The following is an 18,347-nucleotide window of genomic DNA, read 5'->3' as shown; positions in this document are numbered from 1 at the left end:
TATGTTTTTATTCTTAAAAATAGTTGTTTCCGTACGGATTGTCAACAGCTACCGTTGCTGAAGTGGTGAGCTTATAAGTGCACCTCATCGTTTCTGGTCATTCTATTTTGCCATTCTTTGCATGCGCTTTGCTAGTTTTCTCTTCGTTGTTGAGAGATTTAGGGTCATTTGTAGCCTTGCTGCTATAGCGCGTATATGACCGAAGGTAAAAGTTGATGAATAAGCAGAGAATGAGGAACGTCTGCGCATTTGCGATGTGCACGACATGCTTAGGAAAGCCGCACTCGACGAACAACGGAATGGACATGTGCACGATGATGATGAGGAACTGCACGATCTGCAGCGTCGTCAAGTACTTTTTCCACCACAGGTACTTCTGCATCCGGGCTCCGAAGCTAGCCAGGAAGTAGTACGTGTACATGATGATGTGCACGAAGATGTTGAGTGCCAGGCCGAGTGCCGGCTGGCCCTCGGGGGCGAAGCGAGTGTAGAACCAGATGTTTATGACCACGATGGTGTGATGGATCACGTGCAGCTGGGTCACCTGGTTGAACTTCTTGCGCAGGACAAAGAAGACGGTGTCCAGGAGGTCGGCGTATCGCCACGCGACCAGGATCCAGCCGTACCGGTAGTACTTGAGGTGGCGCTCCGGGGAGTGACCGGTCAGGCCCTGGCATAGCAGGCTGTACGTCCCTCCGGGAAGGTACGTGGGGATGAGGATCACGAAAAGGGCTACTATGTTCACGACCACCATGGCGACGTTATAGACGCGAAGTACATTAGTGATTTGGAATGGTTCTCTGTTTTTCATCCATCGCGGCCCGGCCACCTTGACGAAGTAGAGGTACACGAGGAGCATCAGGGACACGAAGAAAGGGTTCAGCACTACGGGGTAGTCACGGGTCCTGGGATCCGAAATCGAGTGCAGCCTTTCTAAGAGGTGCTTGGGATGCAGACTGAGCGCCATGCTCGTTCGGTGCAACCTGCGAATATGAACAGAGCGTTGGAATGTGCGAAGTTGTTCTTTCTGCAATATTTCCCGTAAGAAATTTGGTCACTGTTGCAGCGCTTTTATTGCACATTTATTCAAATTGAAAAGTTCTCAAAGCTACTAAAACAATTCAAATGGCAACGTCAATTGAAGACAGAAGCCGGTGATCGGCAGCGTTTTATTGCGGTGATGGTGCGATTAAAATGCAGAGGCCGTATGCTATAGTTGTCCATTTTCCTTTGTCCATTTGGTCGCCGTCATTGGCCACTCAGGTTTACCCGCGGTTTTCAAGCGTCCGTGGCAGGCGACCCTGCCATTGGGTGGTTGGCGACCGGACCTCACCATTGGTTCTATATTGCAGCCAATGGCAGCCATTGTTCAGGTCCGGTGACCTGCTGTTGACAGAGTGCTGCCATGCACCTCACCACTGATTGCATACCGCCGCCAGTGGCAGCCGACGGTGAGGTCCGGTCGCCACCCATCAAATGGCCGGATTACCTCCTACAGATGCTCGAAAGCTGCCGGTATATCTGACTAACCAATGACAGAGGACCAAATGAACGCAAAATGGGCAATGAAAAATGAACTGCATATAGATTGCGGTTTGGTTTTATGGTTTGATTTCATGGGGATCTAACGTCCCAAAGCGACTAAGGCTATGAGGGACGCCGTAATGAAGGACTCCGGAAATTTTGACAACCTGGGGTTCTTTAACGTGCGCTGACCTCGCACAGTGCACGAGCCTCTAGAATTTCGCCGCCGTCGAAATCTGACTACCGTGGTGGGATCGAATACGCGTTTTTCGGGTCAGCAGCCGAGCGGCTTAACCAGTGAGCCACCGGGGCGGCCCAGGTGTTGTTAGCCTGGCAAAAATTATGTCGATGGACTGAACCTATGCTTCTCGTATATATATATATATATATATATATATATATATATATATATATATATATATATATATATATATATATATATATATATATATATATATATATATATATATATATATATATATGGGCAGAAGCTCATCCCTTTTCACGGGAGCCATCGTCCTCTAAAAGCTTTAGAAACAGCCGTACCTCAGTTGTTTATGGCTGGCTTCATTACTCAGGCCGTTTTCATGATAGCCGAAAGCCTACGACTGGTTCTATTGTGAGTAATTATACTTGTGACATTAGCAGCATGTGAACGCAAATTTATGTTACAGTCGCTGTAAGTAACAGTCTTAATCTAGAAAATATTGCCTTACGAGTGCAACCAGCTAGGGCTAGAATGAGTGGTGAAGAAAGAAATATGGAAATGCATCTCTGTAACGTACAGATTATGGCTTTCCACTTTTTTCTAGAAATTGAATGAGTCTAGGTTTTTGTTGAATAACTTTCACAATAAAAACAAACGAATATTTATTACCATTAGAATTTTTGCGCACAATAGCTGGACGTGGGCTGCTCAGCAAAGATAACGGCGATTTTTCTGCAATTTTATATAGCGCCATGACTTCGTATCTCTTTTGTTACCCTTATGCAATTTCAATTTCACTGCGCATCTTTGTTATGGTCTGTGATATAAGAAGTGTTTTTAAAAAAATTGAAGAAGAAGAAAATATTTCACTGCCTCAACGCGAATCATAAAGAGTGTGGCTCCAGAAAAACGCCGGAACAAGCAAAAATATGGAAAAAAGTAAGCCTCTTTCGCAGGAAAAAGAAATATTTTAAATTTACGTGCAAGAGATGTCAAATAAAAATTTGAAAGTGATGAGAATAAATATATTTTAGACGTTTGCATTTCCGGTTGCCCCACATTAGTTTTTCGTTGATACTAAGGAATTATTCAGAGCCGTTATTAAGCTAATAGAAATTACTTCAACATTAAAGATTAACAAGAAAGTATACAGGGAACTGGACAAAACTACAAAGAGGAGGAAATTGCAATCAAATAATTTTATCAAGCCAGTCAAATTCAGCTATATGTACCCAAACTCGTACGATCCGCATTGCGCCTTCTGTGGCGAAGTGGCTAACTTATATAACATGACACAGGCCTGCCAGACCAGGCTAGAGCGGCGGTAGAACTCAATCAGCTCCTGCAATGACACTCACCCAACTAACCTCGTTTTATTCTGTACATTAAATGTTTTTCACACACACACACACACTCATATTGTCGTCTTCTGCATCACACACTCGCTTGTTGTAATCTTTATTCTAGGTTTTTTCTTTATCATGTAAAAGATCTAATGCATTTTCAAATCGATTTTTTTTCATAGTTCAAGTAAGGACACTATAAATTATAAGACTACAGAAAGTTTAAAGCTTGATTTAGTAAATTCGTTTTTTTTTTGTCCGTTGCGTCTATGAGGGCTTGTCTTCAGAGCAAACAGCGTCGAGCTCGACCTCGTCAGTTCTAGCAGAAATCTCACGCGTTCTCCTGCTGAGAAAAAAATCCATTGCCCCGATTCTGACACTAAAGGGGCCCCTAGACTGAAAAGTGGCGCCTCTCAGGAATTTACCATCGGTGGAACCGTACTTACGAAAAGAAATGGAGGTCGGGGGGGGAGGGGGGGGGGGCAGGGTGAGACTGCGGCAGAGTGATGGTTGCCGCTTCTACAACCAAGGAGAAAGCGAAAAATTTGGGAATTGCTTGTGGAGATTTTTATGCCAGATCTGAAGCACGGTCTCGAAACTGTTACCTGCAGTCACGTTCAGTACATCACTCAATGGTGTTATCCTTGATGCGCGCTGACCTACTCTCCCAATTCACGAAGTATACTTTTGACGTTTAATAAAATAATTAAAATTTGCAACCAACAGGAAACCTTATATGCAAATGAAGACAGCAAACTTACTTGAAACTTCGTCGGTTTAAAACAAGCTGCTCCGATTCCGTCGCACGAAACTCAGCTACAGGACTACATGCGTTACCCCTGCGATCTCCACTTGAAAAGAAAGCACTGAAGAAAGGGCTAGCCAATTTGTAAAGTTTTTCAGCGTAACTTTGCTCTGTGAAGACAGATGAATGTTCTCGGCATTGTGCTAGGTGCTTGGCTGTGCGCTGTCGGAATCAAAAAGCCCCAGAAAGAATCTGCGAAAAGAAACGTCACCACCTCTCCCTTTCTTTGTCGTCGCTCGCGACGAATATGAAGGCTGTCGGCATTGTGTGAAAACTAAACAACGACCTGTCTCTCCGTATCTGGTATCACTCCCACAAAACACCACGGGGCACCACGGAACGTGGCCTGAATCACGCGAGCACTTTGAGGAAACTTATGACCCACAATTTTCTTAAACGCGACGGGCACGTAGAACAATGAGAGTGCGGCTGACAGCGCTTGAGGTGAAGCTGGTAGCCTCACCCGTTCATAGCTGACGCTGAAGGCTTAGTTAGAGGCCTGGCGGTAAAGCTATGCGACCGGTTCATCTGGCACCCTACACGAAGCACCGCACGTACGATTCACGCCGGCGGTTCTTCCTTCAGCCAATCAAGACCACTCTTGGGAACCTTATCCGTAGTGTTACGTCACACTTCAACCGAAACGGGTTCATCATTTTATTCTGTCTACTGCAAACTTTTCGGGGCATACGAACCTGGGCATGGATTTTTCGGAAAATTAGGTTTCATTATGTACCTACATTCCTTTTGCTATAATTGGTTTTTTGGGGGGATAGGAAATGGCGCAGTATCTGTCTCATATATCGTTGGACACCTGAACAGCGCCGTAAGGGAAGGGTAAAGGAGGGAGTGAAAGAAGAAAGGAAGAAAGAGGTGCCGTATTGGAGGGCTCCGGAATAATTTCGACCACCTGGGGATCTTTAACGTGCACTGACATCGCACAGCACACGGGCGCTGTGCGATGTCAGTGCACCTTAAAGATCCCCAGGTGGTCGAAATTATTCCGGAGCCCTCCACTACGGCACCTCTTCTTCCTTTCTTTTTTCACTTTCCGCTGGCTAGCTTAAATGTTACGACGCTACCAATGAATTCGCCGCACACATAACTTCTACTTCTGTGTCCCGTCTGTTGCGCTCTTAAGTTTATGCCATGCACTAACTGGCCCGACGAACTCCCCTCTTTGTTCCTCATCTCTGAAGCCTTCCCACTTCCCACCCTCCTCCCCACCACCGTTGATTCATCCTTGGGCAACAGGCCCTGTTTGACCCCTATCGATGATGAACGCATCGCCCAGACGATGACAAGTGCTTTTGTGGAAACATTGGGTAACGGACTGAGTCTCTTCCTCAATCCCTGGTCACTTGTTTTGTGTTGTCAAAGGTCTCATATATCCTGCTCCCTCTACCGTGAAATAACTGGAGTGGCGTAACTTTAGGCCGTTATCGCCTGTAGCTGTTACAGAATTATGCTTCCTGGCTTCTGAAATTTTTCTGGTGTATGGTCAGCAGCAAACGAAGAAAGTATTACTGGAAAAGCCGTTAGTGCTATCTCGAGTGCTCAATAGTTCAGCCCCAAAATTGGAAAAATATACATTGTGCAAATCCTACACTCATCTACATTAAATAGTAATGTACTCGTTTAAGGCAAAAACAGGTTTTTAGGAAAAAATCGGATCGCTGATCGATGATTTTTCAAGAATGTGGGTTCGAGGGAAGAAATTATCAAAAATAGATTTTTGTGATAAACTTTATCGCTCCTTCGTAGTCGCACTGATAGAGTTGGCAGACGTCACAAAACGAGTGAGATAAGTACAGTGCTATCGTAATCAACTAAAATGTGTTAATTAACTTTGAAATTTTATCAACTAAGCATTTCTTTATAATTTTTGAATGGTGATGTGTTATCGGTGAATCGAATATCAATTACAGCTGAAACACGTCATGCCGAAGCCGAAGGGGCTGCGCTATTTTTACGTTATAGCCAACAGGCTGTAGATGAGCCTTATGTCAAAATCCTGGAAGATATGTATAGGAACTGTAAAGCTACCGTAGTCCTCCATAAAGTCAGCACTAAAATTCCAATAATAAAAGGCGCCAGGCAAGGGGACATGATCTCGCCAATGCTATTCACCGCATGTTTACTGCAGGTATTCCGAGGCCTGAATGGGGAACAGCTGGGGATAAGAGTTAATAGAGAATACCTAAATAATCTGCGATTCGCTGATGGCATTGCCTTGCTGAATACCTCAGGAAATGAACTGCAAATCATGATCAATGAGTTAGACAGACAGAGCAGCACGGTGGGTCAAAAAATTAACATGCAGGGTATCAAAGTATTGTTCAACAGTCTACCAAGGAAACAGCAGTTCACAATTGGCAACGAGGTGCTGGAAGTGGTAAAAGAGTTCGTCTACTTAGGGCAGGTAGTGACAGCTGATCCAGATTTTAAAGCAAAATAACTAGAAGGATAAGAATGGGGTGGAGCGCATATGACGTGTTATCTCAGATCATGAATAGCAGGTTACCAATATCCCTCAAGAGAAAAGTGTACAACAGCTGTATCTTACCGGTACTCACCTACGGGGCAGAAACGTGGAGGCTAACGAAAAGGGTTCAACTTAAATTAAGGGCAACACAGCGAGCCATGAAAAGGAAAATTACAGGTGTAACGTTAAGAGACCGGTAACGGGCAGAGTGGGTGAGGGAACAAACGCGGGTTAATGACATCCTAGTCGAAATCAAGAGGAGAAATGGGCTTGGGTAGGGTATGTGATGCGAAGACAAGACAACCGCTGGTCCTAAAGGGTAACGGAGGTCCTTAAGGGTATGGGTTTGCAGTCAAAGGGTGGATGCAGCTGGCAAAGGACAGGGTTAATTGGAGATACATGGGAGAGGCCTTTGCCCTGCAGTGGGTGTCGTCAGGCTGATGATGATATGATGCTGGTGATGAGCCATTGTTTCCTTATGTCAGTAAGTGACCTTGGCCCCAACTGTCGAATGCCAACGGTCTTACATTCCACCATGCATACCGATAAGAGAATACCATTTAGTCTGCCGCGGTGTGGCCAGCGTTCTTGTGAGTCTTAAACTGAGGGTCCTTCCGAAGCCATTCGAAATGGGTTCTCGCAACATAATTTCTGCCGCGCGCCTGGTTTCAGCGCGGCCCTTAGGAGATTCAGCTACGGGACTAACACTCCGGATGATGTCTTTTCTTTTCTTTCACAATATTCCTCGAAGAGAGCCGTCAATACGAACACCAAGTGGACTCGACGCTCCCCCATATCGGTGTACCAACCGAATACGTCAGACTCACCACATCGCAACTGTTCCTTACACGACACGCTTAGGCTTAAGACATATTTTGAATATTTTGTCCCGTTTTTTTTTTTGTACGGACCAAAGGCTATTACTGCACCGATGATTACCACAATTATGCTAACGAAAGTCGTCCTGCGCTTTCATTCTCCACCACAGCCACTCATTTCGGGCTTTTGAAACGAAAGAAATGTTGATATCGTCGAGCATGCCAAGCGCTCTGCCAAACGGTCAAACCACGCTACGGCACCGTCAAAACAGACACTAAATTTCACACGGCGAAGCGTAGTGAGTTCGCAGCAACCCGCGTGAAGCGAGGAGTTCGGAGAACTCTTGGCAATTAAACCTCCCGAGACGCAACTGGCCAGTCGCATCGCGCTGCGTGACATCGTGCTGCCGACGGCATGTACCCGCGTTTTGGTGAAAGTGTGTGTGTGTGTGCCAGCGGGAAGATTTTGTACCGCTGAAGCCGACACTGACGAACAGTCCGAAGAAACGCTCAATGAGGGCCCTGTTTTGAGGGGAGTTACATGCAGTGATTTCCATTTGCCGCATCGAACCGCAGCAAAATTGTTAAGTATCGTTACACATTGATCCAATTAGCGCGCAGTGGCCTGTGAGGTCAATTTGAGATTCGTTATATCACTTTTGTAAAAACGAGGCATCAGATACGTGGTCTTCTGCTGGAGCTTCTAAACGGAACAGCTGTTCATTCGGTATTCATTATTTCGTTATAGACCGTTTCGTTACAGCGAGTTTCGACTGTATTAGATGCGGAGAAATTTAATTGTCCTTGGTGCCAGATATGGTGCGCGCGGAGCCGCGACCACGGGCAGAAGTCGCCAGGAGCTGAGGCTTCACACGTCTATCGCTCTTTCCCCCCGGCTTTAGTGGCGTACGTTGGTACTCTAGAGCAAGAAAAATGCTGAAAACTCTCGTATTTCACCTCGGTTGAGTGGAAAAGAAACACGAAATAATTGAGTCCTTAGTCACGCACCGGCAGAGAATTGCCGATAAGCACTTTGTTCACCTTACGCTGCCTAAGCCCAGTGGTCAAAGGATACTGTCGCATCGGAGCAACGCTTGCGTGGCTAAAACTGGAGCTCTAAGTTTGCGAGATAGATGTTATCGCTAATGAAGCGTAAACAATGCGCTTTATGCGATGCAGTACTCTCACCTGAGGCTGGCAGTGGCCATGTCGCGCGCCGTTCCCTCTGGCTCCTCGAGCAACAGACTGCAGCGTCCAGAGACGGCCGCTGGCGCGAAGCTGCATGTGCCGGCGGTCGCACAAAGCTGAGTTCGCCGATCACCCGCTAGTCTAAAAAAAGATCTACGGACGCTGACCTCAGCCGTAACCAGCGGGAAAAGCAGCATAGTCACTGCTCCAGTTCCCCAAGCCACCGGGCCCTGGGCAGCCAACTGTGACACAGTGGCGCATTTTTACCTGTATAGGTGGCCAGAGACCTTCTCATTTCCCCTTCCTTCGCGTAGCGCTTTATGTTTTTATATAGACGGTCTCTTCCTTCCGAGAACAGCTAACGTATTTCTCTTATACTTGGTATGCGTCCCCGTTGTGTCCATTCTTCGATGTACGAGGATGCTTCCTTTTCCAGCCGTATAAGCGCTGGTTAGGAAAACTTTTTCGCGTGGTTGGACGTTGTCTATACTTCCGCTTTTTCTCCCATGCGTATTATTGTCCTGTTGTTGTTACTGTAATGCGTATTTCTGGCGGTGACTTGCCACTGTCGATATCGTAAGACATTGAAGTGATCCTTTTCACCTTGAAGAAAAATGGTCGTTCCCGGGCACCGACATAACATTTTTTAAAATTTCTTTCAAATAGCACGCCTTAGTAATGCGTTTTGAGTAATGTTAACGACGTGTTAATAATCAGCCTTGCCTGTATATTTAGCTGCAAAGTCGTTTTTTTTTTTACTGTCGCCTGTGGCTAGGATATATGTCCCAGCATATCGACTCCATGGATAGCAGCATCGTTCACCGCTCAACACTTCAGCTATTGCGGGAGTAAAGAGCCGTGCAGCACTAAGCCGGGACAGTGTTTAGTGCGGTTATGAATTTGAAATAGAGGGAAGATTTAATGCCAGGATCGTTGGATCAGAAAAACATCGCCATGTCAACCAGGAGGGCTCGAGTAACCTGCCGGACAACCGGCAATTCTCATGGTTTCGCAGCAACGCAGGGGACAAAGGACGTGACAAGTGCACAGACACGGCGCTGACGTCCTTTGTCCCCTGCGCTGCTGAAAAACCATGTGTCACCAACTTGCCTAAGCTTCTACAGTACCGGCAATTCTCGTCGGTGATCTGAGAAATAAATACACTTTTGACCCTTCGTTTAATTAAAACCAGTTATAATCTTCCCGTTTAAATCGTTTCTAACTACCTTTCGTACCACACTCAGTGAAGTATGCGCTCAATCTTTTTTGGGCAATAAGTTTCAAGCATGAAATGACTGATGCGTTCACACAGAATGCGTTGTGAACGCATTTCCGTCTGCCTGCGCCAACGGTATCTTTTCCCGCCCAACTGTACCGCAGTTTTCTTAAAGCCTTCGTCATTATTCCTTTCCGTTTCCTTTCAGAAGGGCGAGCCCGCGCTCACGGAAGCAGTTCTTGCCTCGCAGTGTATGAAAATTGCTTCGCGTGCCCCGTACACACCGCTTCATTTGCCTACAAGGAAAGGAACCTAAAGAACAACCTGCCCTTCTCTACTCGTCCTTCCCCCTCTTTCTTTCCCCCTTCTCCGTCTCCCGTGGGGGCCCACATACGCCTCGTTCTGGCAACGAGAGAAATGGGTGAGATGGAGGGAGAAAAAAAAAGAAGCAGAAGACAATAACTGGTTCGCGTCGCTTTCTCTGGCCCCGTGTCAACCTCAATCACCGTGACTGAAGGCCTATGGTTAGGGCCACGGTGGCACGCATAGCCCAGGCGTGCCAGTCACGGCTCGTTGTTTTTGAGTTGCAGGGTTTGCTTTTCCTTGTCCCTTACGTTTCAAGACCCAGCAGGCAATCTTCACTCAGGAAAGCTGCTCGAGATGCGCTGTCCGCTACGAGTTCGTGGGCAGAAGAAAAGTAAAGAAGGACAGAACTTTTTTGCTGGACTGACAAAACAGCCGACTTGCTCCCCGACGAGTTGCGCTAAGTTGGAGGGAAGGTTTTAGGAATGTAACGACTTATGGCTCATTTATGACGCAACGTAGCAACACTGTGAGTAGCGAAGCAAACGGTATGGATGCCGGAATAGTTTCTACCACCTTGGCTTCATCATCGTACAACCGGATCTCGTAAACTGGCGCATTTTCCATTTCGTCTCCAGCGAAAGGTGGCTAACATGACCAGGATCACAACCGCAAACTTTCTCTGCAGGCTAAGGGCATGCCACTAAGCCATCGCGAGGGGTAGGAAGAGGAAGGGTTGACACAGAAAGGCGTGCAAAATAAGGCGCAGGGAATTTAAGAAAGGACAGGAATATGCAAAAATAAAATGGTGGTCATGAAGGTTCACGGTTAAAGGTTCTCATGTTGGCGCAAGTGAAATCTCGGAGTGGCGAGGTGGACTGGTGAGCACATGAGTACCATGCACCTGTTTTGTTTTGATAAATGAGCGCCAGTCTGTTTAGTATTTTGCAACCTACTTTGAGCGTTCACACACGTTTATTTTCCTGGCACCAGCAGCAGAACACTGAAGTAAGAACTGAGACCACATCAGGGCCCGATAGCCTAAGCTTGACTACTGTATACTTACAGCCTGGAGTAACGCGACCGCAGCGTTACGTGCTACTGAGACCTCGCAGCCAGCCCACTTGCCTCTCATCGACTTCATCCTGTAGTTATCTCTGCAGGAATTGTGCGCGCGGCTATACAAAGCGGGGCTGGGGGCGACTTCATCAGTAGGCAAACCTAGCAGAGAGTGAGGCGGCAAGATGGGTAAACAAAGTTGCGTGTATCGGGTGTCTGCAAATGACGCAGGACAGATGAAAGCTAGAGGCATTTGTCTTTCAGTGGACGTATTTGGGCTAATGAAGAAGAAGAAGATGATGATGATGATGAGGTATAAATATCAATTATTAAAGATTGCGAGCATCGTAGCCACCAAGTCAGAATCCTGGCCAACCGTTCCGAAAGAGGTGGTCACGCACAAAGTTGTTCTCTTGATGTTTACCAAGATCGTAGGTAAGGTTTCTTGCCTTTGTTTATTGCTCAAATTTCCTTTTAAGTTTTACACAGCAATTTTGGGTGAACCTTGCGTACGCGATGATCATCTATTAATTACTTCCACTATATGTGTTTTTTTGCCCTAGCGCTCCAAAAAGAAGCTCGTAGCAGGCAGCAGTATTAACGAGAAATGTCTGCTAAATTAGGAAGGCCTACCCACTAGTGGGTAATTATTGCATATAACGAAGAAGAGAGAGAGAGAGTTGCAAACATATACACAGGATGAACAAGGCAAGCACAGGACGCACACGAGGTGTATGTTCCTAAGCTGGAAAAATGGCTTCCGTTCCGCCATTTCTTATGCAGGGTCAGAATGGAGACCAAGCATTTCTGCCAACCGCTTTTCTCAGGGTGCATTTAACTATGTAAAACAACTTCATTCAGAATTCTCTGAGTGCCAAGGGCTTAATATAATTAGCCTATATAGTATACATGCTCATATGGCATTCTTGCAGTGCGTGCAACCGTCAAAACCGTGAGCTTCCGCTCTTTCTCTTCTTTCTGTCTTTTTATTGTTTTTTGCTTTGTGTATGTGAGGAGGGTGGGGAATGCTCTTCAGCAACACAGCGGAAAACAACATGCCTTTTCCCGTGCGAAACTTGCCTTTTCCCGTGCGAAACTTGTCCGACATCACGTGCTCATTTTCCGTGTCGCATGGGCAAAGGCCCGGACCACGGACACAGCTCTGTGCCCTACTTCCTTGAAAAAAAAAAAAAAAGAGGCAAGAAGGGCATGCGTCTTTGTTGAACGTCAAGGTGAGTAATCACCCCTAAGTGGTTAGTTGTTTTCACGTGCCAGCCGAGTGCGGGTTAGGTTGGGTGAAATCTTTAGTAAAGATTAAATGCAAAACAAAGGAGGGACCGGACATGTTTAAGGACCCTGAAATGACTTCCTATGATATGAGGGTGAAAACAACGTGCATTTTCCTTTTCGTCATCAAGATAATTGCCTTTGTCCGCTGTTTTTATTATGCGTTTTGATTTCAAAGGCACGTGTTTAAAATATTCAAGGCAACGTAGTACAAAAAGAACAAGGTGTTGGCCGACTTGTGCATATTCGTCTTGAGAAACGAGCGCGAACCAGGTCGACTACTAAATGTTTCGTCCGCTATTTTTTGTGTGGTCATCCTCGTTCTCAGTTGTTTCTCAAGAAGAACGTAGTACTCGGAGCGCATGGAATTTTTAAGCCCAGTAGAAAGTTTCTAGTTATATCATTAAAAAGCAATATTAGAAAGCAAGCATTGTATAAACGAGGCAAACTCACTGGGGCAAATTTAAATCCTGTCTGTTTAATCCAAATGCTCTTTTCGCTCCCGGAAATAACGTCATAACATGAACTTCTCACGGCAAAGCAACCAAATATTAGACAATTTATCTGGCATTGCGTGAATACCCGCATTTCAATAGCCTGAACCAACTGTTCAAATTAGCGAACGCATGATTTCTGGTGTGTGCGATGTCGACGCGTGCGGACGGGTTTGCCACTTCGATGCGATAACGCCTCTTTTATTTCGGAATACAATAATTCTATTACCAGATTACTGCAAATCTTTGGCAAATGGACAGAAGAACGCATGCTACGCTGGTGAATGAGCAAAAACTAAAGGATTGCACCTAAGTCTGCTTAAGAGCGGGAATGCGAGCGCCTTTTCCTTTCCTCTCTGTCTCCCTCCATTTCTCATTTTTATTATTTTTATTTTCTAATAATTGAAATTTTGTTATGCTATTTCTTGTTATTGTTCTTATTTTTAGTTTTTTTATCTTTTATTTATTTTTGTCTTAATTTTATGCCAAGTAAGACTTCTCACGCATTTACATTGTGTTTCATCGATTCACTAACACAAAACGTGCTTCAAACAAAGCATTATTTGCATTACTTGAGTTTACTTAATTAACCAATTAAAATTCATCAATAAAACATTTCCGATTTCAAGATCTACTCACGCACCACCTAACGCAATCAAACTTTCGCACATTTATCTCCACAGAACGACATAATCGTGCGGACAAAATTTGCGGACGCTTTTTTCTTACGTGGCATAACCATATATTGCTTTCGCATTAATAAGTAGTGATCTTAATTAATGATCGCAAAGAAGCCTCAGTAGAGTGTTGAACCTTGGGGCCTCTTTCTGTATCCTTCTACGAACGTGTTTGTATATGTTTTTGAATAAACTGCGACCTCGACGAATAAAAGAAAAACCACCGCATTGCAAAGGGAGCAAAGCGAGGTATGTTCACGGAGGAGTTTGCAGAGCTTTTTCAAGCATTAAATGCTTTTAGGTCTTGTAGCTGGCGCGCCGCGGATGACCTTGGCGCCAGAACGCAGTAGAACACGCCGGCACGGGAGCGGTGCATGCGTGAACAGCAGCATCTTCGTAGTCCCGCGGCGCGGTAAAGCCTAAGTTCTGCCCTGCTGTCCGAGAGGCGCACGTGCAGTTCTGGATGAGCGAGGCGACAGCACCGCATGAGTTGGAGTCATTACGTAATATACGTGCCAGTGACATAGGTCCCTTGGCGCCATCCATCAGCACGGCCAGTAACCAGCTCTAGCTGGTCGTGCTGATGGATGGCGCCAAGGAACCAGTACGACCAGTAACCAGCTAGAGCTGATTGCTGGCTTCTTCAACGGGATGGTTGACGGAGCGGAGGCGGCAGAGTCCGGCAAGGGCGGAAGTCCCAGCGTTCTTTATAGCACGTACTTGCGTCATCCCCTCTTCCACACATGGCGATCGCTGGTGGCCCTGGTAGACATACATAAACAGCGGCAAAGGAAGCCTAGCGCATTGCCACTGGCGAAAATCAGCTAAGGAAACACGCCTTTCCTTCGGCATGTTTTATTCCTATATCCACTCTCCCCTACGAGATAGTCTGTGAAAGGTTTTTTTAATACTCTAAATGAGTCCTGCCACTATAGGCTCAGTTCCCTGCCACGAAAGCGCATACCAAGGAAGATGTTGTAATTGCCGTTAAAGATTTATTCATGCCAATATGCTCATTGTCAACTGTATGGGTATAACGGCCGCGTCTTGCGTGAAACATCCAGGCTTGTGACATCGTAAATAGTCGACAACTTGTTTAGAAATGTACCTATCGCGTGATTAGTCCCGTCACATGATTGGTTGATGATGCCACTATCGCTGTTACCAGCTGTATTACTGTAACTATTGTCACTCTTATTACTGTCACTGTTACTACCACTAACTATTACTGTCTATTACTGTCACTCCGGCCAGCTTTCTTATTTTCAGTATTTCAAGGATACTTTCGGTCAAAACTCAGAGAATGAATTTACTATCGTAAACACAAACGTCAGAAGCCTTCGGAAATACTGGGAAGAGTTTAAGCTTCTTGACACATCAGGAATCGGATTTGTGACGTTTTTATCCCGACAAAAATTAATGTTACAGACGCTTGCACGCACACGTTTTCAGTTTCGGGCTGTCAGTGCTGTTTTCTAACACAGACACATCAACGAGTGGGCGAAATCGCTATCTTTATAAGAGACAGGCGTGACATTACATCCATTTGCGTGAACTTTGCTCATGCGGAATGATAAGTGCTGACGATATCATGTGGCGCTCGGTGTCCAAGTCCCGTAACTTTTTATCGGCCGCCTTGCATAAATACCTTGTGTCCTACAGTGGTCTCCGTGTCACATTATACTTGTCCCTCCTGTCATCTTACGGTGTTTCAAATACAACAACAGCTCCCACACGAAAAGAAATAGTTGGTGACCACTTAACAACGTCGTGTATTGACCACGTCGCTTTTCGAGCTCCTAGCTGCTCATTTGCTTCTTGTGTTATTTTGCAGCGTTTTGCTGATAACTGTTTCGTCGTTTGTTGTTCGTCCGCGTCTTTTTTGTTGCCAACTGCCCTTCGAACCACCACACCCAATAATTTAATATTTGTCTCTGCAACTGACCAGAGGGTCTTAGACAACCTGATTAGTAGTTTTAATTGGAAGACCCTATGTCTAATTCACCACAGATGGTCTCAAAATATTCTTCGACCAGATAAAGAAACTCCAAAGTATTTCTAAGAGCGTCGTAATAAAGAAACGTAGAAAGGATTGTAACTGGTTGACCGCGGACATAATGTGTGTCATTTATCGTAGTAACAGTCTCTAAAAATGGTGTAAACATGTCCCAAAAAATAAAAACCTACGTCTTGAGTACAAAGCCGCAACGAATAGGGTAGTCGCTTTGAAAGATCCACGAAGCGCCAGTACCTCTTTCAGCAATTTCGCCAGTCGTCAAGGGGTGCCGCAAAAAACATGGTCACTGATAAACCATATTCGGAGAAAAACCGCTAGAAACATTTCCCCGGTTTCCTTTTTTAATCAAAAAATTTTCAGCTTTAAGCCCAATAAGCCTTCTGGTATTGACGGTTTATCAGCGAGTCTACTACAAAGGAACCTTGCAGCCATATCCGAAATTTTGCTCTTCATGTTGGACGGCTTTCTAGACGTTGTAGTTGCTAGTCAGCGCTCGTGTGTGTCTGCACCTTCTTCGTCTCATCTTTTTGAGCTATTTTTGTCCAAGAGGCGTACTAGATACCGCGCGTATCCCGAAATAGCTTGAAACTGCGATAGTTAAGCCCCTTTTCAAAGCAGGGCAAAATGATGACATAAAAAACTATCGACCCATTACATCGGGCAGACAGGGCGATGTATTAATAAGCGACTCAGGGAGCATGCGCTAAATAATAAAGAATAACCAAAAAGAATAACGTTGACGAAGGCGCACATCTTGTCTCACGCATGAAATGTTGCAGCGTTTGTGCAGCGCGATTCGAAGAGACGTCAATTCATGGCAGAAGCAAGAATGAACACGGGCGTGTCTCTAGAAGCTTATCACATTAAGATAAAAGCAGAAGGCTGCATTCCCGATACTTCCCTCTCCCTTAACACAGCCGAGTATAGGTTCCTGAGCTCGCGTCGCTGATAACCTGTCTCTGATTTGTCTATTTTTGATTTGCTTGCGCAAGGGTGGCCATAGGTATACATATGAGTGCTCGCAGGAGGAATAACGCAGATTTTAGTGTAGCGCCTGTGCGTGCGTTTGTCGTGTATTGCCTAGTGTTTGCGCTCATCGTTCGCCACAAGAATGAGAATGCGGCACTCGGTCTTTCTTTCTCGGTGCCGACGACGAGTGCTTGTTTTACCGCAGTGCTTGTGCTTCGCGGCAGTGCTTGTGGACGTGACTTCCCGTTGCCAGTGGATTGCCGTCGTCTTCGGCGAACCCCGGAGCCGCCTAGAGGCTGTTGGACCCTCGACCGACCGACGACTGCCGTGGAACATAACTCCGAGCCAGGCCACCGGCATCGAAGGTGAGTGTGGGGCAAGGCCTCGCGGCTAAAGCGACATACGTCCATGAAACCGACTGTGGGCTGTTAGAGCGAAGTTAAGGTTCACTCTCGCTATTTCTGCGGCCATTGGATGCTAGTAACCAAGCAGCACGCAGCATGTAAAGCACAGGTCTCATGCACTGTCCCCACCGTGTTTGTTCTTCCTGAAGGAAGCGCGGTGAGCTAGGATTCGCGATGCATACAGCGCTTTAGGCCTTAGCTCTCAGCTCCAGGGGTTTAGATGGGCGAGCCTGCTGCCGTTTACGTCACGAAAAATCTGTTCCTAACGGCGTTGCGACCAAGCCACTGTGTCGTTCACATTTGGTTTGTGGCCGTACACGGCGCTCGGAAATTCTCGCCAGCCTCGTCCAACAACTCCGAAGAACGGACACTGTCTACGGTCTGCGACACATCGTGTTTCCGCTGCAGCCAAGGTCGGTAGTTCGCCATCCCTACTTTTTTTTCAGCCCCGCGGCGTACGCTTCGGTCGCGCCCACTTTGCTCCCACGGGGAGTAGTATGCGCCACTGCGATATGCTTGCGTGACTGTCACTTTCTTTTTGTTCTTTGCAGATGTGCCCACACTTGATCCAACGGCACTGGTACATTCAGCCTGCGATGACATATTGCCCGATATGGCAGCTGCGGATCGTGCAGCGTTCGTTTCGTGCACTGTCTGCCTACCGCCCCAAGCGCTGTACTGTCGGAGACTTGGACCCACTGCATCGCAGCGTCCAGTCTTCTGCGTTTTCGATAAGTACTGTAGGAGCACGGCTTATCGGAACGAGAAAACTGACAAGGCTGCAAATGAAAGCGGTACCCCTTAAGGTTGTAGCCGCCGCGGTGGCTGAGTGGTTATGGCGCTCGGCTGCTGGCCCGAAAGACGTGTGTTCGATCCCCGCCGTGGCGGTCGAATTTCCATGAAGGCGAACTTCTAGAGGCCCGTGTGCTGTGCGATGTCAGTGCACGTTAAAGAACCCCAGGTGGTCGAAATTCCCGGAGCCCTTCACTACGGCGTCTCTGATAGCCTGAGTCGCTTTGGGGGGTTAAACCCCCATAAACCATAAACCCTGAGGTTGTGTATGTGCACCAGGTGTCACTGAAGAGGGGAGAATGCAGCTAGTCGCCGATCGCGTGGTGTACACCACGTTTGTTCCCGACAGTGCAGCCAGTGTAACGCGTACGCTGGGACGCCTTTGTAAGGCTCGCGACATTCACGGTTGCCCTGATTCACTTTTTATCCTTGCAGATACACCGACTTTGGGTCTGCCTTGAATGCGGACAGCGGAGAGTCGACTAAGGAAGTCCGATCTCAGAACTTTGGTTCCGGTCCGGCATCCATGGACCGCGCAAATGTTCCCTTCCTCGCTCGCATGACCCCTATTCTTAGCCGTCTGGACACCAGGAATGGGGCGGTAAGCCAAACTGAATTGATGCACGCGTGGCATACGCCGCTTTTGCTCCCTTCAGTAAGGTGCGTGTTCAGCGTGTTTGCCAGACACCTCTATTGCATGCGCACAACATCCATGTTTTCCACTTGTCTTTGCAGATACGCCGACTTGGGTTCGTGAA

General features: G+C 46.5%; 1 protein-coding gene across 2 annotated transcripts; it reads right to left on the bottom strand.

The window, feature by feature from the left end:
- LOC144127562 (very long chain fatty acid elongase 7-like) lies at window positions 1–8,517 on the bottom strand. Of its 2 annotated transcripts, none has more exons than XM_077660550.1 (2): window positions 8,372–8,517; window positions 1–983 (listed from the first exon to the last, which is right to left on the bottom strand). In XM_077660550.1, exons 1-2 carry the CDS (start codon window positions 8,389–8,391, stop codon window positions 98–100), a joined length of 906 nt encoding a protein of 301 aa, XP_077516676.1. In that variant the 5' UTR covers window positions 8,392–8,517; the 3' UTR covers window positions 1–97. The 2 variants fall into 2 exon arrangements, with proteins under 2 accessions (XP_077516676.1, XP_077516677.1); XM_077660551.1 differs by lacking the exon at window positions 8,372–8,517 and adding an exon at window positions 3,837–3,986.
- Window positions 8,518–18,347: the final 9,830 nt, after the last annotated feature.

The sequence above is a fragment of the Amblyomma americanum genome, chromosome 4 (genome assembly GCF_052857255.1).
Source record: "Amblyomma americanum isolate KBUSLIRL-KWMA chromosome 4, ASM5285725v1, whole genome shotgun sequence".
Classification (NCBI taxonomy): domain Eukaryota; kingdom Metazoa; phylum Arthropoda; class Arachnida; order Ixodida; family Ixodidae; genus Amblyomma; species Amblyomma americanum.
Note: the sequence above shows the minus strand (reverse complement) of the source record. Positions and strands in the feature narration are given on the sequence as shown.